At 40.0% G+C, this 25,285-nt stretch overlaps 2 protein-coding genes across 4 annotated transcripts; one reads left to right on the top strand and one right to left on the bottom strand.

The window, feature by feature from the left end:
• The first annotated feature begins 131 nt into the window (after positions 1-131).
• Positions 132-11,284, top strand: xrcc5 (X-ray repair complementing defective repair in Chinese hamster cells 5). Of its 2 annotated transcripts, none has more exons than XM_036004302.1 (22): positions 132-227; positions 342-414; positions 701-814; positions 916-1,099; positions 2,079-2,127; positions 2,272-2,394; positions 2,664-2,843; positions 3,002-3,116; positions 3,416-3,554; positions 4,334-4,446; positions 4,578-4,640; positions 4,725-4,862; positions 4,959-5,049; positions 7,715-7,836; positions 8,069-8,265; positions 9,277-9,364; positions 9,526-9,595; positions 9,742-9,851; positions 10,105-10,201; positions 10,421-10,488; positions 10,608-10,682; positions 10,846-11,284. In XM_036004302.1, the coding sequence occupies exons 2-22, from the start codon at positions 400-402 to the stop codon at positions 10,858-10,860; spliced, it is 2,166 nt and encodes a 721-aa protein (XP_035860195.1). In that variant the 5' UTR covers positions 132-227; positions 342-399; the 3' UTR covers positions 10,861-11,284. The 2 variants fall into 2 exon arrangements, with proteins under 2 accessions (XP_035860195.1, XP_035860194.1); XM_036004301.1 differs by having other exon boundaries at positions 133-240.
• Positions 11,254-24,356, bottom strand: LOC116049630 (collagen alpha-2(VI) chain-like). Of its 2 annotated transcripts, XM_036004299.1 has the most exons (29): positions 24,170-24,351; positions 22,907-22,946; positions 22,509-22,671; positions 20,553-21,163; positions 20,444-20,464; positions 19,765-19,830; positions 19,609-19,662; positions 19,472-19,516; positions 19,343-19,369; positions 19,223-19,249; positions 19,061-19,105; positions 18,910-18,963; positions 18,597-18,659; positions 17,193-17,255; positions 17,046-17,099; positions 16,904-16,939; positions 16,749-16,811; positions 16,071-16,133; positions 15,736-15,798; positions 15,529-15,591; positions 15,391-15,441; positions 15,215-15,313; positions 13,826-13,888; positions 13,699-13,734; positions 13,558-13,603; positions 13,323-13,475; positions 12,259-12,708; positions 12,131-12,169; positions 11,254-12,046 (listed from the first exon to the last, which is right to left on the bottom strand). In XM_036004299.1, the coding sequence occupies exons 3-29, from the start codon at positions 22,666-22,668 to the stop codon at positions 11,445-11,447; spliced, it is 3,117 nt and encodes a 1,038-aa protein (XP_035860192.1). In that variant the 5' UTR covers positions 22,669-22,671; positions 22,907-22,946; positions 24,170-24,351; the 3' UTR covers positions 11,254-11,444. The 2 variants fall into 2 exon arrangements, with proteins under 2 accessions (XP_035860192.1, XP_035860193.1); XM_036004300.1 differs by lacking the exon at positions 22,907-22,946 and having other exon boundaries at positions 24,170-24,356.
• Between the last annotated feature and the right edge of the window lie 929 nt (positions 24,357-25,285).

Here is a 25,285-nt window from a genome sequence, read left to right as displayed (position 1 = left end):
TTTTATTTGACCTCAATATTTCTGAAATCCTGGCTCCAGCCGTGAAATGAGCTATTTGCACAAGAGACCACGCACACCCATAATTTAACAATGTGCACTGTGCCATATGAAACGCTGGAGGGCGTTTGTTCTATTACATTTCATTCCACTGACTCCTCTTAAACTCAAGAACACCGCAAATGACATTATCGCAGCTTGGTACAGTTCCGGTATGTTTCGTTAAATAGGTACAGTATTACGGTGAGCAGCCAAGAGCAGCTCTCGTGTGAAGCTCTTTAAGATAACTGTGGAACATATAACACTGTAAACAGGAACTACATTATCGTTTTTGCCGTTCACAGTTTTTCTCCGGAGCCATAACAGAGTGACACCCAATATTTGAAAGAGGGAAAAGAGAAGATGGCAGGTGCCAAAGTAAGTTACTTTCTCTTCATTTTTTTGAAATAATGTAATTACTCCTGTGTTCAGCTTTGTTAGCTAATGTTCGCTGTGTTAAATGGGCGGTTTCCAAACGTCAGAAACAAATTGTTCTCTGTCATTGAGCTTCAGAGCGCTAAACGTTGGCGACATGTTAAGACATGTTGAGATTGAAGCTAACGCTGCCACGCCCCCAATTGATATATATATATATAGGGTAACATTGCCTAAAATAATACCTTTTGACAAATTAAAATTGCTTTCTTTTGTTTGTTTTCTGTAGTCAGCATTGGTGTTGTGCATGGATGTTGGGTTCTCCATGTCCAACTCTGCCCCGGGCGAAGAGCCTCCCTTTGAACTTGCCAAAAAAGTCATCCAGAAGTTTGTCCAGCGCCAGGTAAACTTCAACTACACATTTGCAAAAAAAAAAAAAACATGTAACAAATAAAATCTACTTTGATGATCTCTGTCATATTTGACAAACACGTCTTTTACTAGGTTTTTGCAGAGACCAAGGATGAACTGGCGTTAGTTCTGTTTGGCACAGACTCCACCAAGAACTCACTGGACAAGGATGACCAGTACCAGAACATCACTGTGCATCGTCACCTTATGGTGCCTGATTTTGAGCTTCTGGAGGAAATAGAAAATCAGATCCATCCAGAGAGTCAGCAGGCTGATTGTATCCTGTTTGCCCAATACTTTTGATCCGTTTATCAGTTAACTTAGTAGGCAGGTAGATATTGAAGTAAGGCTACATCTAATAATATTTTAATTGTCAGGTAACAAATTGATTAGTGTTTTCAGATTACTTTTATCAGACCCACCTTAAGGTTACTGTTTTATTGGATTTGTATGTGTATTTCATTTTCTGGGAAAGTCCAAACAGACATTCCTGGTTGGTTATTTTATCCATTAACAATTTCTTAATATTTTTTCTCAAATGTATTATGTGACAATATATATATTGATATTTTGATGTAAATTCACATATACTGCGATATAGGATGTTATTAATATCATTCACACTCCCAGGCTTTCGTTCATTTGTAGTAACATAGTGCTTACAGGAAGTCCTTCAATAAACCTTTTTCTCTGCAGACATTTGTATTTGTCTGAAGGTTACAGGGTTCATATCTTCAGACTAAGTGTAGTGTTTTAAGCTGTTTAGTCTGACTGATAAGAAAAGCCTTAAACACTCAGGTCATATTTATATCAAATGGACCTAAAAAAGTTACTCTTTTTGTTTGTAAAGCTGTAAACATTTTTTTTTTTTTATTTTTAAAATGTTTTACTCTTTTAACAACTAAAATTAAATATCAGCAAAATTGGAAATGATCAATTTTACTTTGACTAAATCATTGTTTAAGTGAATAATTATTTCAGAACTAAAATCTATAATGACTCATAAGATTAGATCCACTCAAATGATGTCTAGTGTTTTGGAGTCAATTGTCTAAAGTGAGCTCTCCTGTGTGTTTGCGTTAGTTTTATTTTCACTATGTGCCTTTTAATGTACAACGCAGCAGACAATTCTGATAGAGTTGTAAGGTAAAGACCAAACACTTTGACTTTAATCATGTCAGATCCTGTTTGCGTCCCGCCTCATAACCCGAGATGATGTTTGAGAATCTGTTACCTCCTTGACTCCTGGTCAACAGGGCTGGATGCTCTCGTTGTGTGTATGGATCTTCTTCAGACTGAAACAAAGTGAGAAGCTGCCTGTATCTTATACACAATTCTCCTGATTCACAAATAAAAAACTGATGTCCATGCATTTAAATGTTAATTTTGCTGATACGATTAATATTATTTATTTTTTTCAATGACATTGTGTTTTTGGTTTCTTTTCAGGGAAAAGAAGTGTGATCGTCTCAACATTGTCCTCTTGACTGACCTGAACACTGAGGCCAACTCAGAGCAGCTGGACGTTATTATTGAAAACCTGAAAAAAGCTGGCATCACCCTGCAGTTTTTGTAAGGTTCAGACAAATTCACCAATGTGCAATTTTGAAGCAAATATAACGTACATAGAAGCCCCACAAATGTCCCCAGTGAAGTTATAGAATAATGATAACAGTAATGCAGTTGTGTGTGTCAGTACTTTTTATTAGTAGTATTAGTATTTTTATTATTTATTAGTTATTAGAAGTCACTCTGGAAGACGGGCATTCTGCTCAAACCTTCCATGGTACTTTCATGACATTGACTCATACCTATATATCCTTCCTCCAAACCATTTTCAGTTTACCTTTCCCTGTGGGGGATGATGAAGAGGGTGGAGGAGATGCGGACGGAAGAGACCCTAGTCAGCCGGGCACGGGCAAAGGTCTATCCAAGGAACAGAAAAGTGGCCTGGACATGGTGAAACACATCATGCTAAGCCTGGATGAGGAGGACGGCCTGGGAGAAATTTACTCCTTCAGGTTGGCGTGCTCGGGATATTTGTCATGTCTCACTTCTTTCTTCTTCACATATGTTTTTCTCTCTGAATCACATGGTGCTTTCTACATTTAAAAGTAGTAAATGCTATTAGTTGATGATGTCATATGACTTGGCTTCCCACTTTTCCCTCCCGCTGTAGTAAAGCAATTGAGCAGCTGTGCATGTTCAAGCGCATCGAGAAAAGACCAATGGCCTGGCCCTGTCAGCTGACCATCGGCAGCTGTCTGCCCATCCGTATTGTTGGATACAAAGCAGTAAGTTTGCTGTGAATGTCACTGGATGAATATACTACACTACGTGCTTATTACACAGCTTTATTGAACGAAGAGATGTCCACATGTAATCATGTAGTAGTGTTGTACTTGTTGCCTAAGTATTGTACATTTGTAGCAGTTTATGTATGCTTTGCTCATTAACTCACTGTATGTAAAAGGAATCCTCCAAATTTCTTTCACTTTACTATTGTGTCATGTAAATAACCAAATGACAGCTCATCAGTTATAGTCACATAAAGGTTTTCTCATCCACAAATACTACTCTCTATGTATTCTAGGTGACAGAAGAGAAACTGAAGAAAACGTGGACTACAGTTGACGCTCAAACCAACCAGAAAGATGACGTGAAGAGAGAGACTGTCTACTGTCTGGATGATGACAATGAGACAGAGGTGCAGAAGGATGATACTATCCAAGGTGAGAAATTTGTTTGAAACAAGATTACTTAAAGCGTAACTCTCGCCAAAATGCAACCTAGGGTCTTTTTGTGAATGTACCTGAGTCAAACTTTTGTTTAAAAGCATATTTAGGATGGAAGCGCCACTTTTAAGCTGTACCGTATTTTCGTTTTTCGGTCAAATGGCCTTTTGAATGGGAGTAATAGGGACACTTTTATGCTAGCCTCAAAATAGCTATTTTTAAAACACTAAGAAGGCTCGACACAACATGAAACTTTGCTGGAAGTATCGCCAGGGTCTCTACACCTTAACAAAAGCATTGACAACATTGTTTGTGTACCCAGAGTTTACTAAAAAAGGTTTTGAACAACTCACCGTAGCTCTTGTTGTTTCCGGCCGCTACCACCTCGGCAGTCAAAACGAGTCGATATCAAAACAAGTAGCCACAGATTTAGTATATCCCTTGTGCACCGGTGTAGTTCATGTGTAGAGTCCCTGGTGATACTTTGAGCAAAGTTTCATGTTGTGTCAAGCCTTCTTAGTGTTTTAAAAATAGCTATTTTGAGGCTAGCATAAAAGTGCCCCTAGCACTCCCATTCAAAAGGCCATTTGACCAAAAAATGAAAATACGGTAAATCTTAAAAGTGGCGCTTCCGTTCTAAATATGCTTTTAAACAAAAGTTTCACTCGGGTACATTCACAAAAAGACCCTAGGTTGCATTTTGGCGAGAATTACGCTTTAATGTTATACTTATAACTTAATAACACTGTAAACAAATGCTTATTTTTCGTCCACAGGTTTTCGTTATGGAAGTGATATTGTTCCCTTCTCCAAAGTAGATCAAGACCAGATGAAATACAAACATGATGGGAAATGCTTTGCTGTCCTCGGCTTTTCCAAACAGAACATGGTATTATACTTTTTGTGCTAGTGGGATGTACATGGCATCTAAAACAAATCTCAGATGAAGTAAATCTAAACCTTTTAGACTGAGCTGGTTACTTTATTCATCTACTGTTTCTTTTCACCGTCTGCTTGCAGGTACAACGGCATCAGTTCATGGGGACTCAAGTCATCAAGATATTTTCTGCCAAGGATGATGAGGTGAGAACGGAGAGACCCTACACATTGCTGGGGACTACGTGTTGATACTGACCTGTTTCTGTTTCTACTGTTCTGTCTGAGAAGCATGCAGGAGTTGCGCTGTCCGCTCTCATCCGAGCGCTAGATGAACTCAACATGGTGGCCATTGTACGTTACGCCTATGACCGGCGCAGCAACCCTCAAGTAGGAGCAGCCTTCCCGTGCATCAAGCAGGACTATGAGGTGAGATCACACACTCCTAAACATGCTGTTTAAGTAAATTAACTGACTCTGTGTCAAATAGCACAGAGCTAATTGTCTGTCTCTCACCCTCAATAGTGTCTGATGTACGTCCAGCTGCCCTTCATGGAAGACCTCAGACAGTTCACATTTCCTTCTCTTGCAAACAACAAAAAGTTCACTCCATCAGGTACAAAACACCTCACAAAACTGACTTTAACTCACAAACTCACACATTCATGGTAAACTGACTGCAGATTCTCCACAAGAGGGAGCCTTACGATCATCCTCATCATTGCAGTAGCAGCAGCTACAGTATTTAGACCTGCTGGTGTGAACATGACATTGTTGCCCCTTTCAATTGCAAAAAGCTGTTGCAATTTTAACACTGTTTCACTAGGTTCCTTGTATGTAGTTTGCACATACACATTGTCTACATTTCCAGTTCTTAAAGTGCTCATATTATGCTCATTTTCAGGTTCATAATTGTATTTTGAGGTTGTACCAGAATAGGTTTACATGGTTTAATTTTCAAAAAACACCATGTTTTTGTTGTACTGCACATTGCTGCAGCTCCTCTTTTCTTCCTGAGTGTTGAGCTCTCTGTTTTAGCTACAGAGTGAGGCATCACACTTATATCCCATCTTTGTTGGAAGTTGCACATGCGCAGTAGCTAGGTACAGACATGTATAAATTACTAGAGACCCATACTTGAGTAAAAGTACAAGTGCTCGATCAAAAAAGTGACTTGAGTAGAAGTTGAAGTGCTTTAAGCACCACACTTAAGTAGAACTACTAAAGTATTCAACATTTTTTGTACTTAAGTATTGCAAGTAGTTTATTTTAAAATGTACTACTCAAGTACTGAAAGTAAAAGTACAAGTATTGTGTTATGTAGTTATTAAAGAAACCAGTCAAAAGTTTGAATATCATATTGTTTATATTATGTCAAATGTTTAGCCAAGGCTGTAGCCAAAAGAATTAACAAATATTAAATATATAATATTATATTAAATAACAAATACTTAAATAAAATGTACAATTATCACACTGTGCAAGTAAAATGAACATCCTCTCCAGCACAGTAACGATTAAAGCCCCAAAAACGTATCACACACTAGCTAGTAACGTGTGATGAACAGTGGAACGTTAGCAAGCTAGCAAAATACAGATAAACTAACAGGTTCACATCACAGGGTTACAGGGTAAAACGGTTAACATTCAGTATTCATCGCAGACTGAAACAACTCAGGAATAGTTTAACAATAGCTAAATAGAAAGAGTACAAACTTACATCGTCTCTGACTTCTGAACAGGCGACCGTAATGAAAAGAAACACGAAGCGATCTCGGGGATTTCTACGTAACTAACGTAGCTGTAACTACACACACTGTAACCTAGCTACACAGTCTCCGTAGCGTGAGGAATTCACAGCAGTAACGAGTAACGATGCAGCACATAAAAAATTTATCGGAGTAAAAGTATTAAACTCATCGAAAATATGTACTCAAGTAAAAGTGGAAGTAGGATAAAAAAATAATACTCTAGTAGAGTACAGATACAGCCTTTTAGTACTTAAGTACAGTAGTGAAGTAGTTTTACTTCGTTACTATATATCTCTGGCTAGGTACTGCGCAGTAGCTAGGTACTGGGCTACTAGCTAGAAGCTAACGCTGCTAGCGGTAAGCCACCTCATGCTCAATGGCAAAACACTGCTACAACACACACAAGTTCACTCTAATCTACAAAAGAAATTGTATAGAACTACTTACATGTCCCTCGTCTGCAGCTATCAACGCAAAGTTGGAAGTGTGCCCTCGTTTAGAAGAAGTCTCCCGGCTAATCCTGCCTTGTGCTGACCGAAGTTGGAGAAACAGCTAGCTGATGTGGTATTAGCTAAAGTGGTTAGCACACACCAAATGTTTTGGTCGATGACGTAGCCCTGCCGATTTTGACCAGCTCACCCGGAGACTGAAGGCAGGATACATTCAGAAATCCATATCTCACTCAAAACAGCATGGATGTTTGTTTTTTTTTCAAGTTTGTATGTGTGTGGAAGCACCAGAGACACAAATTAACACCCCAAATCCCAGAAAAAAAGTGTTTTTTTCATAATATGGGCACTTTAACTGCCACTGCTCTTATGTACATTATCTCACAAAAGTGAGTATACCCCTCACATTTTAGTAAATATTTCATTATATCTTTTAATGGGACAACACTGAAGAAATTACACTTTGCTACAATGTAAAGTATTAAGTGTACAGCTTGTATAACAGTGTAAATGTGCTGTCCCCTCAAAATAACTCAACACACAGCCATTAATGTCTAAACCGCTGGCAACAAAAGTGAGTACACCCCTATGTTAAATTCCCAGGCAGGCAGATTTTTATTTTTAAAGGCCAGTTATTTCATGGATCCAGGATACTATGCAGTCTGATAAAGTTCCCTTGGCCTTTGGAATTAAAATATCCCCACATCATCACATACCCTTCACCATACCTAGAGATTGGCATGGTTTTATGTCGTTTAGCCTAATAGCTGGTTTGATTTGCATTGAGAGATGATTTTATGGAAAGTACCCCATGCCAATCTCTAGGTATGGTCAAGTAAGTAAGTAATTTCTTCAGTGTTGTCCCATTAAAATATATAATGAAATATTTACTAAAATGTGAGGGGTGTACTCACTTTTGTGAGATAGTGTAACTAGTTTATATGTGACACTGGTTCAGGATTGCAGGTCTGATGCTGGCTGGCGCTGCAGCTCAGCTCACTAAAACTGTGTGTATCTTTTTAAAGAGATAAATAAGTTCACTAAGAGATGAATGGACTTGTGTGTTATGTGATTCATCTAGACACGCAGCTCTCTGCTGTTGACTCTCTTATTGACTCCATGATGTTGGTAGAGGGGGATGATCAAAAGGACATGTTCAAGGTCCACCACATTCCCAACCCTGCCTTCCAGAGGCACTTCCAGGTACTGCAATACAGTTTGTATTTCAGAGATACACTACTTCTATTACTTGCTTATTCTGAGTTGAGGCAGATAAGGTTTTGAAGGTGGGGTATCATTTTTTTCAAGTCAGCAGAAAAAGATTTCATCTGTCTGACTAGAGCTTCACCAGCTAGAGGCTGTTGATATTTAACCAGGATTGTCTCCTTCCTCAGTCACTGTCTGTCTCACCTCCTCTAACCAACCTTTCTTTCAGTGTCTGCATCATCGGGCAGTAAGCCCCGGCACCCCTCTTCCCCCCATGGAGCCATGGCTGAAGACTGCTCTTGAGCGCCCTGATGTCATTAGTGAACGTTGCCATGTTCCACTAGAGGAGATAAAGAGGAAGTTTCCTCTGACAGAAGTGGAGAAGAAAAAGAAGCTCAAGACTAGTGCTCAGATTTTTGGCAAAGAGTAGGTTTGATTAAGTGTGTGGTGGTGGGTGTTTGAAAGTTACAGACAGGGTTGTTAGTCATGTTGTAGTCTCACAGCCGGCGTGCCGGATATTTGGCCGGATGGGCCCCGCCTTCCGCTCTCATTGTGTTACTGTTCTCCAAACACAAATCCTGGGGAAACAACAACAAACTTCGAGCTAGCAAGCTACACGCTAAAAATGGCAAGTTTTGAAGACATTTGGATCGTGTAACAAGGCAGGCCTGCTTGGTTCTTTCGGGGAATGATTGTAAAGATTTACAAGAAATATATTTACGGCTTTTACTTAATATTCTATGGACAAAATCAACGGGACATCATGACTTTGCGTAAACATACACGCCACTTTCCTAAAGCCAAGAGGCGTGTTATCTGTACGCATTTTCAGCTGTCCGCGTGTGTCTACGTTGTATACAGCTGACTGCAGCTTGCAACGTCTTTCTAAAGCCACGTGGCGTGTGGGGGTTGGGTTGAAAAGAAAAAACGGTTTTGATTGGGAAAAGTAGAACGGGGTTGAGTTTAGGAAAAGAACAAACGTGGAAAGGAAACATCACACGAGGGACACGATCCCTGCTCTCCTGGGTGAAAGTCCTGTGTTTTTCATCTGCCACCCCAACCAACCTCCTCACGCGGATTTTCGGCCTTTCATACGGCATCAATTCACACGATATCGCAAGGTAATGTAAGTCAATGGAGGCCAAACGGCGTTGATAAACACGCAAAATAGCGAGTATGCGTCTTTATAACACGCAAATCATGGCATATGAATTGGCGAGCCAGACCTTACTCCAAAGTGCTGTGGAGATAGGTCTGGCAGTGCGAGACTAGTCATGTAGTGAAATGTAGTTGTCTTCAAAATATTTATGTAGATTGTGTAAAAGCACTGTTTTTTTTAATTATCTTTCAGTAGTGTTTTGTAAGTGTCTGTGCGGAGGCTTTACTGATTATAAAACTATTTTCAGTATTCTAACTGACCCCTTTTGCCATTTACAGCTCTGAGGAGCCAGATGCCAAGAAGGAAAAGGGAGACGAAGAAGAGGAGTATAGCCTGGCTGACATTGCCGAAGGCTCTGTGACTTCGGTGAGAATCAGGGGAGCTGGATTGCATAATAATCCTAGAGATAACCACTTTCTATAAAAAAACATCTATTCCAAATAACGTACTTCACCACTTGTCTGAACAGGCATACTTTTAAGTTTCCATTTTACTTCACTCCTCACTAATTTTAAACACTTAACCAGGTGGGAAGCGTGGATCCAGCCAGAGACTTCCGTACTCTGATAAGGAAGAAGAGTCTTCCATTTGGAGAGGGTGAGGTCCAGTTTTGTTTTTTTCTGGCGAGCTGGTCTGATAAACATCTTTTCTGTTTGTATTATAAACCATCATGATTCATGTTCCGCCTGTGTAATTGTGTTTATCTCTTTGTTTGGTTGTGGTGACCCCCGTGTCCTTCCCAGTTTGTCAGCAACTGACTCGCAGGATAGAGCAGTTGCTTAGCAACAAGAACACACACTACTACATGAAAAGCATCACTTGTATCCAGGCTTTTAGAGAGCAGTCCGTTAAGGTAAATAAACATTCACTATCTTCCATTTGGGGAACTACATGATGATGTTATAAGAGTCTATGTGAAATAATCTGGACATATCCAAACGCATAGTTTGGGTTTTGCTTTGGAGATTATGAGTCAGTTTGAGAAGATTACAATGAGTCTGTTATACATCTCACGACCTGAACCGTGGCCAGTTCTTGTGTGAGTATGTGCTGTTTTAGGAGACTCATAAATAGATTTTGAATGTTTCATATCTTTTGTAATTCAGCTGGGGGATGCCAATCTGTACAATGGCTACCTCCAGTCCCTGAAAAGAAGCATTCCAAACAGAGGGCTGGAGGTCTTCTGGAACCTGCTTGTTCAAGGTATGATAAGCCTCTTTACTCAAGGCTGCAGGATTTCTCTCAAATCACTCCTCCCTTGAGATGAGAACACATTTCCACATCATTTCTTGAGTGCAAAATAAGTAAATGATGCAAAATTGGAAGCTGGATGAGGCCTAAAAATGCAATGCGGCCCTGAATCAAAGTGTGCAAAAAGGAGTTTGGTGTTTTTGGACTTGATTCTTGCTGTTTGATTGACAGATGCCATCACTCTGATCAGTAAGGACGAGGTCGAAGGAAGCACTGTATCCAAAAACGAAGCTAATCAGGTGACTCCCCTATTTAAACCAGTGTGAGCGGTTGAGGAAACAGCAACTGTTTTACATATTTGAAATAAAGGTGATCTTGAGAAGGTACTCCTACTTACTGAAGCCTATTTTGTCCTCAGTTTCTGGTTTCTGAGGAGAAGAAAGAGGAGGCATCTACACCACAAGCTGAAGATACTGGAGATGTTGATGACTTGGCAAGTGTGACTTTTTATTCTGTAACCGTTTCACGTTTTAAATATTTAACTGTTCCAAGTACCCCAAACTCCCATTAAGACCATTTCCTGTATATTTGCAGGATGGCCTATTGAGACCTTTCATACAAACTCTCCAGTCTTACATTTTTTTTCTCTTGTGCAGCTGGACATGATGTAAGAAGGGAGGCAATGGGAGTGTCTGCAGAGGACATGCAGAAGAATGCCATCATTCAGCTCGGCCAGACCAAACAATTAAAAAAATTCGGCCGTCCATTGTTCTGCCTCCTATTTGGGGGACCCCTGATACTTGTAACTGGTGATACTGTGTAACTGCATACCTACCGCACAGAATGGTGTTTGACTTAGTTAATGTTTACACTAGTACTATAAACTTTTGCAAGGACTTTATGTTGAGGGCTTCAGATGCTTTTTGTCCTAAATGTCAAAATGATTGTAATTTTAATGAATATCTTGTGATAATTCCATGGTAATTTTCAGTAATGCTTTAAATCTCAAGATTTATGTGCACTACATACCCTTTGTGACTTTACAGAAGACATCACTCCAAAAATACTGCCAATAAACTGCAACTTTATTATCTTTAAGCTCAATGGTTGATGATGAATTCTCGTTTTGGTATAACAAAATATTGAAGATGAACACAGTTTTCATGACTGAGTCGTAGTAAACCAGTAACTCATGTTTAAAAAGCTAGATTAACAGAAGTAGCACCATTATGATGTTCACATCCATATGTTCTCTTTAACACACCCACTGGATGAAACGGTCAAACAAACTGGATCGGAGCAGAGCGGAGAAGTCTTTTCCTTTAAAGATGGCGTTCACGTCATCCATGGCCAGCTTCATTAGGACTTTTTGGTCAATGTCACTTCTTGTGGCTACCACTGTGGAGACAATCTGTGCTCTGCGCATGGCACTAACTGCTTCGTCCAGGTTTTTGCTGTCAGTGATGCCGTCTGTGATGAAAACAAATGAAATCTCTGCATTGCGTCTCGTCTGGCGAGCATTTTCTCTACCCAAGATGTTGTCAATGGTGTTGATAATGGCAGACCCTACGCTTGAAGAAGATTCCAGATAAGGTAAACGCTTTAAGCTGTCGGCGATGACAGAACTGTCGCGTGTGAGAGTAAAGGCCACGTGGGTCTCGTTCTCTTTGCCAAACTCTATCAGTGCCAAGCGGGCTCGCATACGATCAGTCTCGCTCTGGGCCAGGCCCAGTCTTCCTGCCACCTCCTTCACAAATTCAGGGACATGCCGGAAGTTCTCCATCCCCAGTCGCTCTGAGCCATCTAGTAGAAATACCAAATCCACTGGCCGCTGGACACATGGCGCTACATCAGGTTCTGTAATGAAAGAAAACAAATCGCACACTGAGCAGCACTCCTTTATACCACTGAACAAATCATCAAGCCATGAATAACCCCTACCACTTTTACAGGGAAGATCAGGGCACACAATCTCAGGATCTGGAAGGGAAATCAAGTGGATATAGATTAGACAAATGGTCAGAAAGACCAGTATTGTCATCTTGCTGTGTGTACTGGTACAGGCTTACTGGGACAGAGCACAGTCTCCATCTTCTCTATGAAGTCGTCAGCCACCAAGTCAGTGTATCGCTTCATCCCAGTGACGCGTTCCTTCTTGTTGCATGCGATCGACCCCAGGATATTATCATCCTGTTTCTTTTGAAACATATCACCAACCCCGATGGCATTCACCACCACACCGTTGTTGCAAAGGTAGAGCAGATCTTCATCGTCGCGGGGGTCATAGCGGCCATCTGTGATCACCACCACAGATACTTTGGCTTGGGCTCTCTTGCCGTCCCTGATGAGTGTATCATAAGCGAACTTGAGAGCTGAGGGTGTGAAGGTGCCCCCGGCAATCCACTTTAGCTCTTTCACTGCTGTTTTAAAGTCAGCCATGGAGTTGATGTTTGGGTCATTGAGGCGAATGGCCTCAAAGGTCCCGTTGTGACTGAACTGTACAACTCCAACTCTTGTGCCTAGAAAAGGTAGAGATGTCAAATTTTTCAGATGAGGCTGTTACGCTATAGGTTGTTAACAAATCCCACAAAAAGACCACAACTAAAAGTGTCTTAGTCTGTCTGTCAATACTTTACAAATGCTTTACCCTGTTTTGAAAATCTATAAAAATGGGTCACAAATATGTTTTTATAATTTTTTTTAATTAAAATGCATTTGTTGGGGATTACTTTCAGTCACGTATTATTACACACACAGTGCTGTTGTGATTATTTACGGCAGCAGGATGCTGTATGTGGAATTGACTCAAAATTAACTACAGTGTCCATGGCTGTTTTGTGCGTTTTTTTGTTTTACTTTTTAGACAACAATGGAGGTCTACAGAAACAGGGAAATTAGCTATATAAGGCTAGGGCTACACAGATAATAATTTTCAGTATCATAAATTAATTGTTGGTCGCCAACATGGGGTCCTGTATATTTGGCTGTAACGTATATAGTCAATGGTGGATGAAGTGATTCACTCTTTTGAAATGGCTAATCTTTTATGGCAATCTCTACTTGTTGTTACTTGAAACTGTGTCTGCAAAAGGATTTGAAAGGACGTTTGTGCTGTGTTTTTGCTCAACCGTACCAGTTGATGACGCAGGGTCGCTGGCCATAGATCCCAGCTTGTTGATGGTGTTGATAACAAAGTTCTTTTCCAGGGTGAAGTTTGTCAGCCCAACACTCTCTGAGCTATCAATTACAAATACAATGTCCAGAGCTCCACAGTGCTTCTCACAGTCTGAGACAAAAGACAAGAACAGGATCAGTTTGTTGAAAGATACTGAACGATGAAGCTGTATTTGATCAGTGATGGTATTTACCACAACAACCACACGTCTCCCTGACATAAGCCATGACATCACAGTCCTGCAGTGATAGGTGAGCATGTTAGAAGTAATACAACCAAGGAAATTTAATTAATATAGTATTTTCTAAACTAATTATTTTTTAAGTTGACCTACATTGAGCCCCGGATCGCCCTCTGGTCCTGGGCCCCCCTGCACAGACACCCAAAGAGAGAGCAATGTAATTGGATCTCAAATTTGCATGCACAGCCGTCATTATTTGAGTGGTTGTGCTGTTGCTTACATCGGTTCCAGGATCGCCTCTGGGTCCTCTCTCTCCCGGCTCGCCCGACTGACCTGGCTCTCCCTACGAAGAAAACATTTTTCAGTGGAAGTGACTCATTTCTGCATGGAGTTCAATTTCTTTGGAAGTAATATTGTTTTTCTTTGTGACATATTGTTATTGTTCTGCAGAAGACTAGCGAAACGTTTCAAACCACTGCCACAACTACTTGTGAAGTTTGCAAGTCTGTTTTACGAACAGAAAGAAGAAAAGAAAGAACTAAGCACCACATGGGCGCTATAAAAGACTTAACAAAACCTCACACCACAGGGGTCAAGCTGGTGTCACATGATCTTGACTGTTGGTAAATATACAAATGAGAAACTGCGCCTGGTACAGTATCTACTGATGTCACAGCCTTGTTGTTCAGCCAAACTCATACAAGATGAGTGCATATTTTAATTACCATGCTGTCTTTTCTCAATGCATAATAAGGCAGAGTCATGCACTTGCAATCTACTTGCACTTATATTCAATTTCATCGGTTGAGGTTTACAGTACACTGTACATCATAGATTTCGACCTCAATCCCAATACAACAGAGGTGAATGAAACTTCCTTTGTGGTGGATAAAATGTACATTAAAGACTTTCCAGAATCAATGTCTCAGGTACTCAGGACAATCCACAGAGCTGCCTGTGAAGTTTTCTTTGGAACTGCTTTCTACTGAAGAAAGAGTCCCAGTGAAAAGTGGTCACCGTGATGTTTTGTGGATTATCCTGAGTACCTGGGACATTGTTTTTGAAAAGACACGTTTGCTGTTGAGCTTTCAAAAGTAATAAATAAATGCTGTTAACAACTTCCATCCACTTTTAGTGTATTGTAATATCAGACAGAAACCTAAAGGCTTGGATTAATAAAATGAAAGCTATCAAGTGTGGCTAGATGTTATGAGTGTTAAGTGATCAAACCTTTCACAATTAGGCCACCTACGCATGATCCGCGCATGATGCGCTGGCTGTGCCATTGTTTTCCTATGGGGAGAGCGGTGGAGACAACTCAGAGGAAGCACTACCCTTGGCGTGGCACACTGTTCCAAATTGCTGCTGAGCGCTGTGCTGAAAGTCTAAATTATTTCAAATTTGACTTTGTTACTGCTGACCTTTCAATGCACAACAAAATTTGAGATTTGCCTCTGTGCCGCAATATGCTCTGCGCCCTACCTCGTAGTTTTACCTCTCATTATGTGTAGGCAGCTTTAGGGGGAACAGGCCATGTACATTTTAAGGCATTCTCTGCACATCATGAAGATCATTTTTTGTTTTGTCAATCTACATGTCTCTACTCAAAACACAGCTTGCTCTGACTGACACCCAAATTCCACTTCCAACATGTTGTTATTAGTCTTACAGGTTCTCCATGTGGTCCTTTATCTCCAGGTTCTCCTTTGGCTCCACATTCACCTCTGCCCCCCCTGGGTCCTCTTCTACCTGGATCACCTCGGTCTCCCTGGAAAGATCAGAGTTACTTTCGACTCAAGTATGCAACACATGCCAACATTTTGTGAGGTAAACAGAAAACCATACAGTGGATCCTCTTGGTCCAGGATAGTTGAATCCCGGTCTTCCTTTGTCACCCTTTTAGAAGATTGAAAAGTGCATCAATCACAAAATGTTAGAGCATTTTACATGATAAAAGTGATGAACAAAAAAAGTTTTACCCACATCTGGTCCAGGGGGCCCAGAGTCTCCCCTTGCTCCCGGATCTCCCGGATTTCCCACAGTGCCCTGCAACCACAGAACAAACTTTCAATAACGGTTTTATCATCTACCGTGCATTTCACTCACATTTTTTGTCAAGAATCCACTCAAAACACAAGCTCCGAAAATAGGCAGATAGTGTTGATGATTAAAATGTTATAAAGAACACACATTTCCTCCGGGGGCCCCTGGTTCTCCTGGCTGACCCCTGGACCCTGGCAGTCCTATATCTCCCTGAAAGAGAAAGTAAGAGAGAAAACATTATTACGGGACATCACCATCTGCTACAGCCCACATACTCACACTAATGTGAATTTGGCAATGCAGAAGGATTTCCTTGGAAGAAGTGTTTTTAGCAGAACAGGCTTGGCTTGGGTTATTTTGGCTGCACACCCACTACATGAAGGCAAGACCCCACTAGTGGAGCTCCAAGGAAGACTGGCCGAGTTTTTAGGAAGCTGCTTTGTTCTTTCTGCCAAAATCTACCCACAGTATGATCGCCTCACCTTTGCACCCTTGAGTCCGTCTTCTCCGGGACGACCTCTGCCTCCCAGTGGCCCTCGTTCTCCCTTGAAAATAAAAAAATGTGCACCAGACCATTAATCATCAACAAATGTATACAAATAATTATGTTTCAGGAGAATATGGGACATATTTTCTTGAGAATATGGTGAGGAACTGCTTTATAGCAACACAGAGCCAAATTATACTGGGTAAGGAAGTAAGTTGTGATCTTTCTCTGGAAGAGTAAATCCCAGCAGAGGGATTTGAAACTCTTAGGAGTCGTCTTTCTCACGACCCCCACCCCCCACTCCCCCACCCCCTCTCTTGCTGCTGAATTCCCCTTTAAGGCCAATAGAGTCCACTGCAATTTGTTAGTTTTGCACAATAATTTGTTTTGACTCTCAGATCACCAGCACCAGCTCTCTTTCTCCAATCAGGTTCTCTCTGCTGCATGTTTTTCTTTTATCACACATTACACTAAGTCATATTTCAGATGAAATTCTGTAGTATTGTATTTCCTGGAGCTTTGCCAGGTTGGTCTTTAAAAAGGCAACTGCTCTCAATGCAACAAACCTGCACCAAAAACAAAACTAATACTAAAAAATATAAAAATGGCATCACTTGATGAAAAAGTAATTAAAGTATACATAAATATAGTTTTCTCTGAGCGGCAAACTTACCTTCTCTCCTTTTGGCCCATCAGGACCTTGTCCTCCCTTTGGTCCAGGATCTCCTCTCCTTCCCTGTTAATATGTATTCAATAATAATTTATAACAAACTAGTCAAATTCTCAAAATTATATAAAAAAAAGAAAAGAAAAAAGTGTTTGAGATACCCCTTCGCCGGGTTGTCCAGGCTCGCCAGGAATCCCCTGCAAGAGGTAATAGTTTTAAATCAGAATCAAGAAGCTTTGTAACATTAACTTACAGTAATATATAACAAAAGTAATTCTAATGAAAATAAATGTTGTTTTGTACCGGAGGTCCCTTTTCTCCCGGTGGCCCTGGATTTCCAGCATTTCCTTCTTCACCCTAATGAACAGAAGTGTTTGATTTAGTTTTTCAGCAAAGGAGAATCTTCATTTCCTGACAATGTTTTCTGTTGTGTTTTAATTTAAAGTTCACCTTTGGTCCTTGGGCACCAGCAAGTCCAGGGGGACCTGGCTTTCCATGGAGGCCTGGGTCACCCTAAACAAACCATAAAACAAACAAACAAAAAACAACCATGACTGAACACATTAACACATTTGCATTAAACGTCTAAAAGCCTACGGGAACCATGATATAATGAAATATTTTACCGTTTCTGTTTTAGATCTATCATGTTGTAAAAATTCTGACCTGTTAGTGAAACAAGATCAAAGATCAGAGGACCATCAAAGTCTTTGGGATTGATCCTATGATTCAAAAGTTATAAAAAATATATTTCACTCTGGCGCAAATGACCAACATTAGTGCCATCCCTTGAGCTCTAGCAGGGCTAAGTACAGTTTACAATGTGTTCTATTCTCAACAGTTTTTGTATACTGTTTTAAAATACTGCACTATTTTCAGCCACTAAAAGACTGACTGAAATATCTCACAATTACTGAAGGATTTGCTATAAAGTCTTGTACAGACATGTTCCCCAGAGGATAAATCCTACTGACTTTGGTGATCCTCTAACTTCTCCTCTAGTGCCACCAGCTGGTAGCCTGACAAGCCAGATCCACATCAAGATGTTGGGTCTGGGAACTCACCAATGACAGGGCTCAATCCGAGGGGTGGGATAAATGGTTGTCTTTCAAATTCTCTCTGCACGCAACAGGATAGCGCTACAACCAAGCAGAGCAACGAAGAAGGTAGCAGAGCTAGTTCTCCGAACACATCTTCCTTTTCTCTTCCAGAGTTGCGGCCAAAGCCAATTCAAAAGACCGCTGTTCCCAGCAGCAGCAGCCATAAGCCCGCCCACCGACTCTATACACAATGTGATTGGCCCGGCCAGAGTTTGTTTTTTTTCAGCTCGCAAGCAAACGGAGAGTTGCTAGACCCCCTGGCTGCAAATTACATTTGCTGTCACTAGGGTGTGTCTAGATTTCTAGGCTAACCAGCTGGTTGACATTTATGGTTTTTAGTGAACTGTCACAACAATATTTGGATAGATTTTTGAGAATTTGTGTTTCTTGTTTTCTTGTCCCTCTCAGGATGAATTGTAATAACTTTGGTGAGGCCTTCACTTTTCTTCTGGGGCCATCATCAGGTCAAGATTTTAATCTGTTGTATACTTTGCCAAATGCCCGTAAAACTAACAACATTCCCATCAGCCTCAGCTGTACTTTTTGTTTGGTGCTTGGGTAAATGTTAGCATACACGCTAAACTAAGATGGTGAACATAGTAAACTTTATACCTGCGTGTCATTGTGAGCACGTTAGCATTAGCTAAAAAGCACTCTTCTGTGTACAGCCTCACAGAGCAGCTAGCATGTCATGTTTTCATCTGCCGATATCTTAAATAGGAGAGAAAGATACTAGTTTTGATTTAACACAGACCTTTACTCCGTTGTCACCAGGTAGCCCAGTGTCACCAACATCTCCATGGTAACCATCTGGTCCCTTTAAGAAACAAGAAACAAAAGTAGTTCAGTAAACCAGTAAACTAATCTTTATAGCTGACAGACTGTAAAATTAACCAGCCACATATACATTAAATAGGATGGTTGGAGTAGAATTGGACCTATTCATAATTTAACCAAATATAAGGTTTCTCACCTTGGTCAAAATATATCACATTTAACATTTGAAAACAGCATCTTGACAGCAAAATGTTAAAAAAAAACGAATTGAGTATAACTGCTAGACTTACCTTTTCACCTGGATCACCTTTGCAACCAGGAGCTCCAATTCGGCCAATTTTACCCTGGAGATTTCCCAGAGACAATGATGTCATATCAGTATACTGAACAGATTAGAGCCATTATATAATGTATATTTCACTTTGTCGTATGAAGACTCACCTTTTGACCGTCAGTTCCATTCATGCCAGGTACTCCTGCCACACCCTGAGTATTTGGACGTCAGGGAAGACAGAAAATTAACTACAGTACACACACATTGACAGTGTCAGATGTAGTAGGTTATAAAATATGTGCAAGCATAACATTTATACCGTTATTTACCTGTGCTCCACCTGTTCCGATTTCACCCTGACGAGATAAAGAAGCGCCGTTAATTTAACAGCCTTTTGTTCAATATGACAGATGAACATAAAGTGGATTATATAAAGATTGATATCTTACCTTGTCACCTTTCAAACCCGTCTCCCCCTATATCAGAGCACATAAGGACATGTTATTGAGATAAAGACGTATAACTTAGTTAATGTAGCTATGTAGCAAACAAGACCATCAATCATGGCCTCAGCAAACCTTTGAACCGGGTTGTCCGATTGGACCTTCAATGCCGGGATCACCCTGTAATGTAATAAATTATATTTAGCATTAAAATGATACAATATTGTGTTTTAGGGAATTTTAGTGTAATAACAATGCTAACTTCTACCTACCTGTTTACCCTTTTCACCATTTGACCCACGGTGACCTGTGTCTCCTTTACTTCCCTAGAAATAAGTAGAAATATCGACATTTCAACAAAACAATCTTTGGAACAAGCAGAAATATACATTGTTTATATATTTTTGATTTTGTTTTTCCATACTCACTTTTGGACCTGGAAACCCTGGAGGTCCAGGGGGCCCAGGACGCTCATAGCATGTATGTGTATTACACTACAAGATCAAAGAGGACAACAGAACAACATTAAATGAAGTAATACATAAAAACAAGAGATTTGGGAGCAGAAAATTATCCCTTTTTAATTACTAGTCTTGTTACTAACTAATGTAGCTCAGCGTAAATTCTGTCAGAGAGACTTCTAATACGTTGTCTCTATTCTCTTTAACTGATCAGCTGGGCAGTGGGTGTTTCGGTTCTGTATACCAATTAGAATCGGGCACTTATGTTCTATCCAATCACAGCATGACTACCTTGTTTTAAATATCTTCTCTCTCCCGCTTCTGTCAGTTATATTTTCAGACGAGAGTGCGACCCGCCTCCTCCCCTTCTACCTCCAGGCATTTTCGACGGTGTATCGGTCTTCTCCCGGCTGACGGCCCATTTTAAGTTTCGGATTTTCTCACCACCACCACCAGTGTCTAGATTCCATTGGGGGATGTGTTTGGTTTTCCTAAACATTAGTTGTATAGATCCCCTTTACAATGGAGTCTAATCTCCAAATAATTATGTTTGTACTTGTTTGGTTATATGTTAGTAATAAATGTTTGCATATCTGCAACGTAGTCTCTCCTGATTGAAAAATAATACTTGTAAAGTATTTCTTACCTGTAAAAAGGCTTGATGTTTCTGCAAAGAACAAACAACAGTAAATGAAAAATACCTGATAATGATGAAGTAATTTAAACCCTTTACGGTAAGAAATATTTCAGATCACCATGGCTTGTATGATACGATCAATGGATTCAGTCTTTATTTTTGGTCTTCCTTCAACAATGTCCACAGCTATGTAGTCATCGCGGTACAGTTCAGAAGGAGAGCCGACTAAATCCTTCATCCCTAATTCATCGATGCTCCTGGATGCTGCCACTGAGAAAATCTGGATATCTTTCTCACGGGCCTTCTCTGCCATCGCCTTTATCCCTCCACATGGCTCTGCTGTCACATGGCCGTCAGTGATGACCACAGAGAAGAGGGCAGCCTTTATCCCTGAGTAGTGCTGAGTCATATGCTGAGTCATTCTTTCGATGGCGCAGTCGGTGTGGGTGCCTTTGCCCTCGTATTCAACCAGATTGAGGTTCCTGATGAAGTTCTCCTTGGTTGTGAACTGACTGAAGATATGCTGCGTCTCAGAGAAGTTCAGGCCTCCTAGGGACCAGGAGATCTTGATCTGGCCCCTGTACTCCTCTTCATTCAGCTTCTGGGCAAATATCTTGGTGAACTCCTTAATTTTTTGCACTAGGCTCCCAGGAGGGGACTCCTGTAAGGCGATGGTCTCTGAGGTGTCGAGGGTGAAAAACAGCCTGATGGGACAGTCAATTATCCCATCTGGAGGAGAGAATATCAACAGAAGAGTAAACATCTTTATTGCTTTGTTGAACTTTAAGTGTAATTTGTGGCACTAGACACAAATTACAATTGTAATGTATGCAGTGGTGGAAAGTTACTACATTTACTCAAATACTGTATTTTACTACAGGTTTGAGGTACATTTACTTCACTTGAGTATTTTCTTTATTCTTCTACTCCAATACATTTCAGAAGGAAATATTGTACTTTTTATTCCACTACATTTATTTCACAGCGTTTGCTACTTTACAAATTAATATGTTTGCACACAAAACATATGAAGGGCTTATAAAACATGATGCTTTGTTATAAATTAAACTACCCAACAGTATATACAAGTAGAGCTGAAATGATTGGTCAATTAATCAATGAATTGGTTAGTCGATTGACAAAACATTAATTGGCAACTATATTGACAATTGTTAAGTATTTTTTTCAAGCAAACATGCCAAACATTTTACTGTATGGTTAGTCTATATCCACGACGTTCCACTTCCGGGATTGCTCTTGTTTTGCCGGAAATTCCGCCGAATGTCATTCTTTTCAGATGTCCCATTACCTTCCGCTTTCTTTGTGTTGTAATTTTGAACTCTGGTCGTTTTATGAGGACTATTGTTAACTGCTCCTCAGATGTCTGCGGGGTAAATCCAGACAGCTAGCTAGACTATCTGTCCAATCTGAGTTTTCTGTTACACGACTAAAACAACCTTTGAATGTTCCACCAAAACAAGTTCCTTCCCGAGGCTATTTTGCAGCCGCACTGTGGCTCCGCTCGGCGCTTAGCACCGCCCAAGACGATTGTAATTGGTTTAAAGAAATGCCAATAAACCAGAGCACGTTTTTCTCCCATCCCGGAATACTGTGTGGACTAGCCAGACCCTCCTCCACAGCGCTGTGGAGGAGGATCTGGCAATGCGAGACTACTGTATAGTTCAAGCTTCTGAAATGTGAGGATTTGTTTCTTATGCTTATGATCATTTTAATCATGTTAATTTACTTTTAATAATTGTGATTTTGAACTATTGGTTGGACAAATCAAGCATTGTGAAGTTGTCACAGTAATACAACAACACTTTCAGGGACCATTCATAATGGGTACTTTTACTTTTGATACTTTAAGTACATTTTGTTGCCAATACTTCTGCACTTCTTACCTAAGTAATATTTTAAATAATAAAGTATGTTTATAGTGTGGTATTTTCTACCCGTACTTAAGTTAAGAGTTTGAATACTTCTTCCACCATTGAATACACAATAAGGCCTCAATTCTTAAAAAAATAACAATCATATTCTACTGAGCTAGAAAGAAATTAATGGAACTTACTCTTGCAATCCTGAGGTCTGGGTGGAGGTATAAATGGAGGTGGAGTTGGTCCTGGACTGTCACCTCGCCCTGGGACTGGCCTGGGTCCACGAGGGACTAGATCTTGAGGGATTGCAGCTTGGAGCATGCACAGAAAGATTAACCCTGCAATCATTGCCATTGCCTGCAAAAAAACAAGACAATGAAGGAGAAGACAGTTGTTGAACACTAACTTTTAACTCCAACACTCCTTTTAAATCCAGGAAATAGCCGTCAAAACAAGTGAGTCTCCACAGTGCTTAGGAATGTTTGTCGTTGTTTTAAACAATGTCAGTGAATAAGCACACTGTGTGGAAAAAGAGGACAATATTTACAGTAAAACTGTAGTTGAAATGGAAATTTAAGATGTTGCATCCCACCTGTTTGGTGAAACTGACATCCAGAGCGGTGGTTCCCAAACTATTTCATGTCAAGAATGATAAAACAACAGAAGCTCAGATTTTGTGTAAGGAGGGCCCACAATGAGCCCTCTAAAGAAGAAGTGTACTGTTTGGTGCGAGCTGTTAGCGGTGTGCCGTAGGAAAGGATTACTTTGACTAAAAGCAGAAAGTAAACATCAACAAACTACAAATTAATAAGATACAAACTCAACTGTTGATTTAGTGTAACCCCAAAGCTAGGGTTCCTAAAACATTAAGATGGATGAAGATTGTATCGAAGGAAAATGAATCCATGATAGCTGTATTGTTGGACAGTTGTGAAATGTAGGCCTAAGTACATTTACTTGAGTTACTCGCTATACTTCACAGATTTATATTTTACATTAAAAACATATAAACATGTTATTAAAAAAGATGCATTGCTATATATTAAACTACCGGACAGTATATAAATAGATCAAATTAGCTCCACTGGACCAGCTACAACATTGGAATGCTGCTTATCAGTGGTGGAAGAAATACTCAGATCTTGTTCTTAAGTAATGTAGCAATACCACAGCAGAGAAATATTCTGTTACAAGTAGAAGTCATGCATTCAAATGTTTCCTTAAATAAAAGTTGGCTAAAGATGTATTGACATCAAAATATACTCAAAGTACCAAAAGTAAAAGTACTCACTCTGCAGAATGGCCCACTATATTATATTATTGGATTATAATTATTGATGCATGAATGTGTTCATCACTTTAATGTTGAAGCTGGTAAAGATGGAGCTCATTATCGTTACTTTATACCTTATCTGCTTTGAATTTCCCCTCGGGGATCAATACATTTTTATCTTAATCTGCAATACATCATCATGTATTTGTTTATATTTTGTATTATTCATCTGAATCTGCAAAGTAACTAGTAGGACTGATTAAAGTGATCAAATACATATAGTGAAGTAAAAAGTACCCTACAATATTTGCCTCTGAAATGTAGTGGAGTAGAAGTATTAAGTATAGCAGAAAGTTAAAAGAGTCAAGTAAAGCACCTCAAAATTGTACTTACTGTAAGTACAGTATAGTTAATGCACTTAGTTACTTTCCACCACTGCTGCTTATACATTAATTGTAAAAAATAAAGTCAAGTACATATAAACAGAAGACTAATTGCTTCATATTTTGAGCTGCGTATCTGGTCGTTTATTACACACAAGTAAACCTTTAGAAAAATTAAAATAAAGTGTAGCCTACTCACCGCGGCGATTGTGCGACCTTAAGTCAAATCTGCTGTTAGCTGCAACTCGAGACTGTCAGAAAATGCTATGTTTCCAGAGACCGTAAACTAAAGATAATCATCTTAATCACAAAGTTCCCATATCAGCAGCCTCAGTCAGGATCAGCTCTTGGTCGAGGAGCCGCCCGTTTTATCTCAATTGACGCACGAGCGCGTCTGGGGTGCGCGCACACGCACACGCACACGCACACGCACACGCAAGCAGAATTAATTTCATTGGAGAGTTGATGTTTATCATCGTCTTGTGTTTGACATAGCAGCTGGAGTCAAAAGAGACAGCAATGCTGTGATTCTGGAATTAAAACTGTTGTACAAATACATACACACGACGTGATGAACTAGTCTATGTACTATATGCATAATTTGGCAGGGTTAAAGTGGGAGTCACAGACAGATTCTCTCCAAACAGCAGCTTTACTCACACTTCAACTCCACTGCTTCATATCCTTACATGGAGAGAGCTGCACACACTCGCTGTCTGTTTATATTTTGAGATTATACAGCACCAGAGATGCCATGTTGGAATGTTACTGCTGCAAATATCCAAAAATGTTAGTTTATGAAATAATGATTTGATTAATCAGTTAGTTGATCAACAGCCAATTAGGCAATCAGCCTATTTTGATGATTGCTTTATCAGTTTAATCATGTATTAAGCAAAATGCCAATTAATCCTGAATTTTATTCGTTTCAAAATTAATCAGTACCACTAAAACCACACTTTTTCTGTTGCCAGTAGGTTGGGCTTTTCCACACTTTCCCCATTTTTGAGTGTAGCCTATCCTTGAGGTCGAACAAACATTTCCTTCCTCATAAAACATTTGCAAAGCCTAGTTTTTAGTTCTTTAAAGTGAACCCCTTGAAACCCTACTGTGCATTGTTAACATCAATGTTTACTTCCATGTTAACTTACTAGCAATTGTCTTCTTCACTGCCTTTCTAGGCCTTTTGCTGCATTTCTTGGCACAATACTTCCACTTGTGAATCAGTGGAATGATGTGAAACCATCAGCCACTCTTAAAAGTATGGCTCCATAGCGTTATAGTGGTCAAAAACTCCACAAGGGTAGCTATAAGT

The sequence above is a fragment of the Sander lucioperca genome, chromosome 8 (genome assembly GCF_008315115.2).
Source record: "Sander lucioperca isolate FBNREF2018 chromosome 8, SLUC_FBN_1.2, whole genome shotgun sequence".
In the NCBI taxonomy this organism is placed as follows: domain Eukaryota; kingdom Metazoa; phylum Chordata; class Actinopteri; order Perciformes; family Percidae; genus Sander; species Sander lucioperca.
Note: the sequence above shows the minus strand (reverse complement) of the source record. Positions and strands in the feature narration are given on the sequence as shown.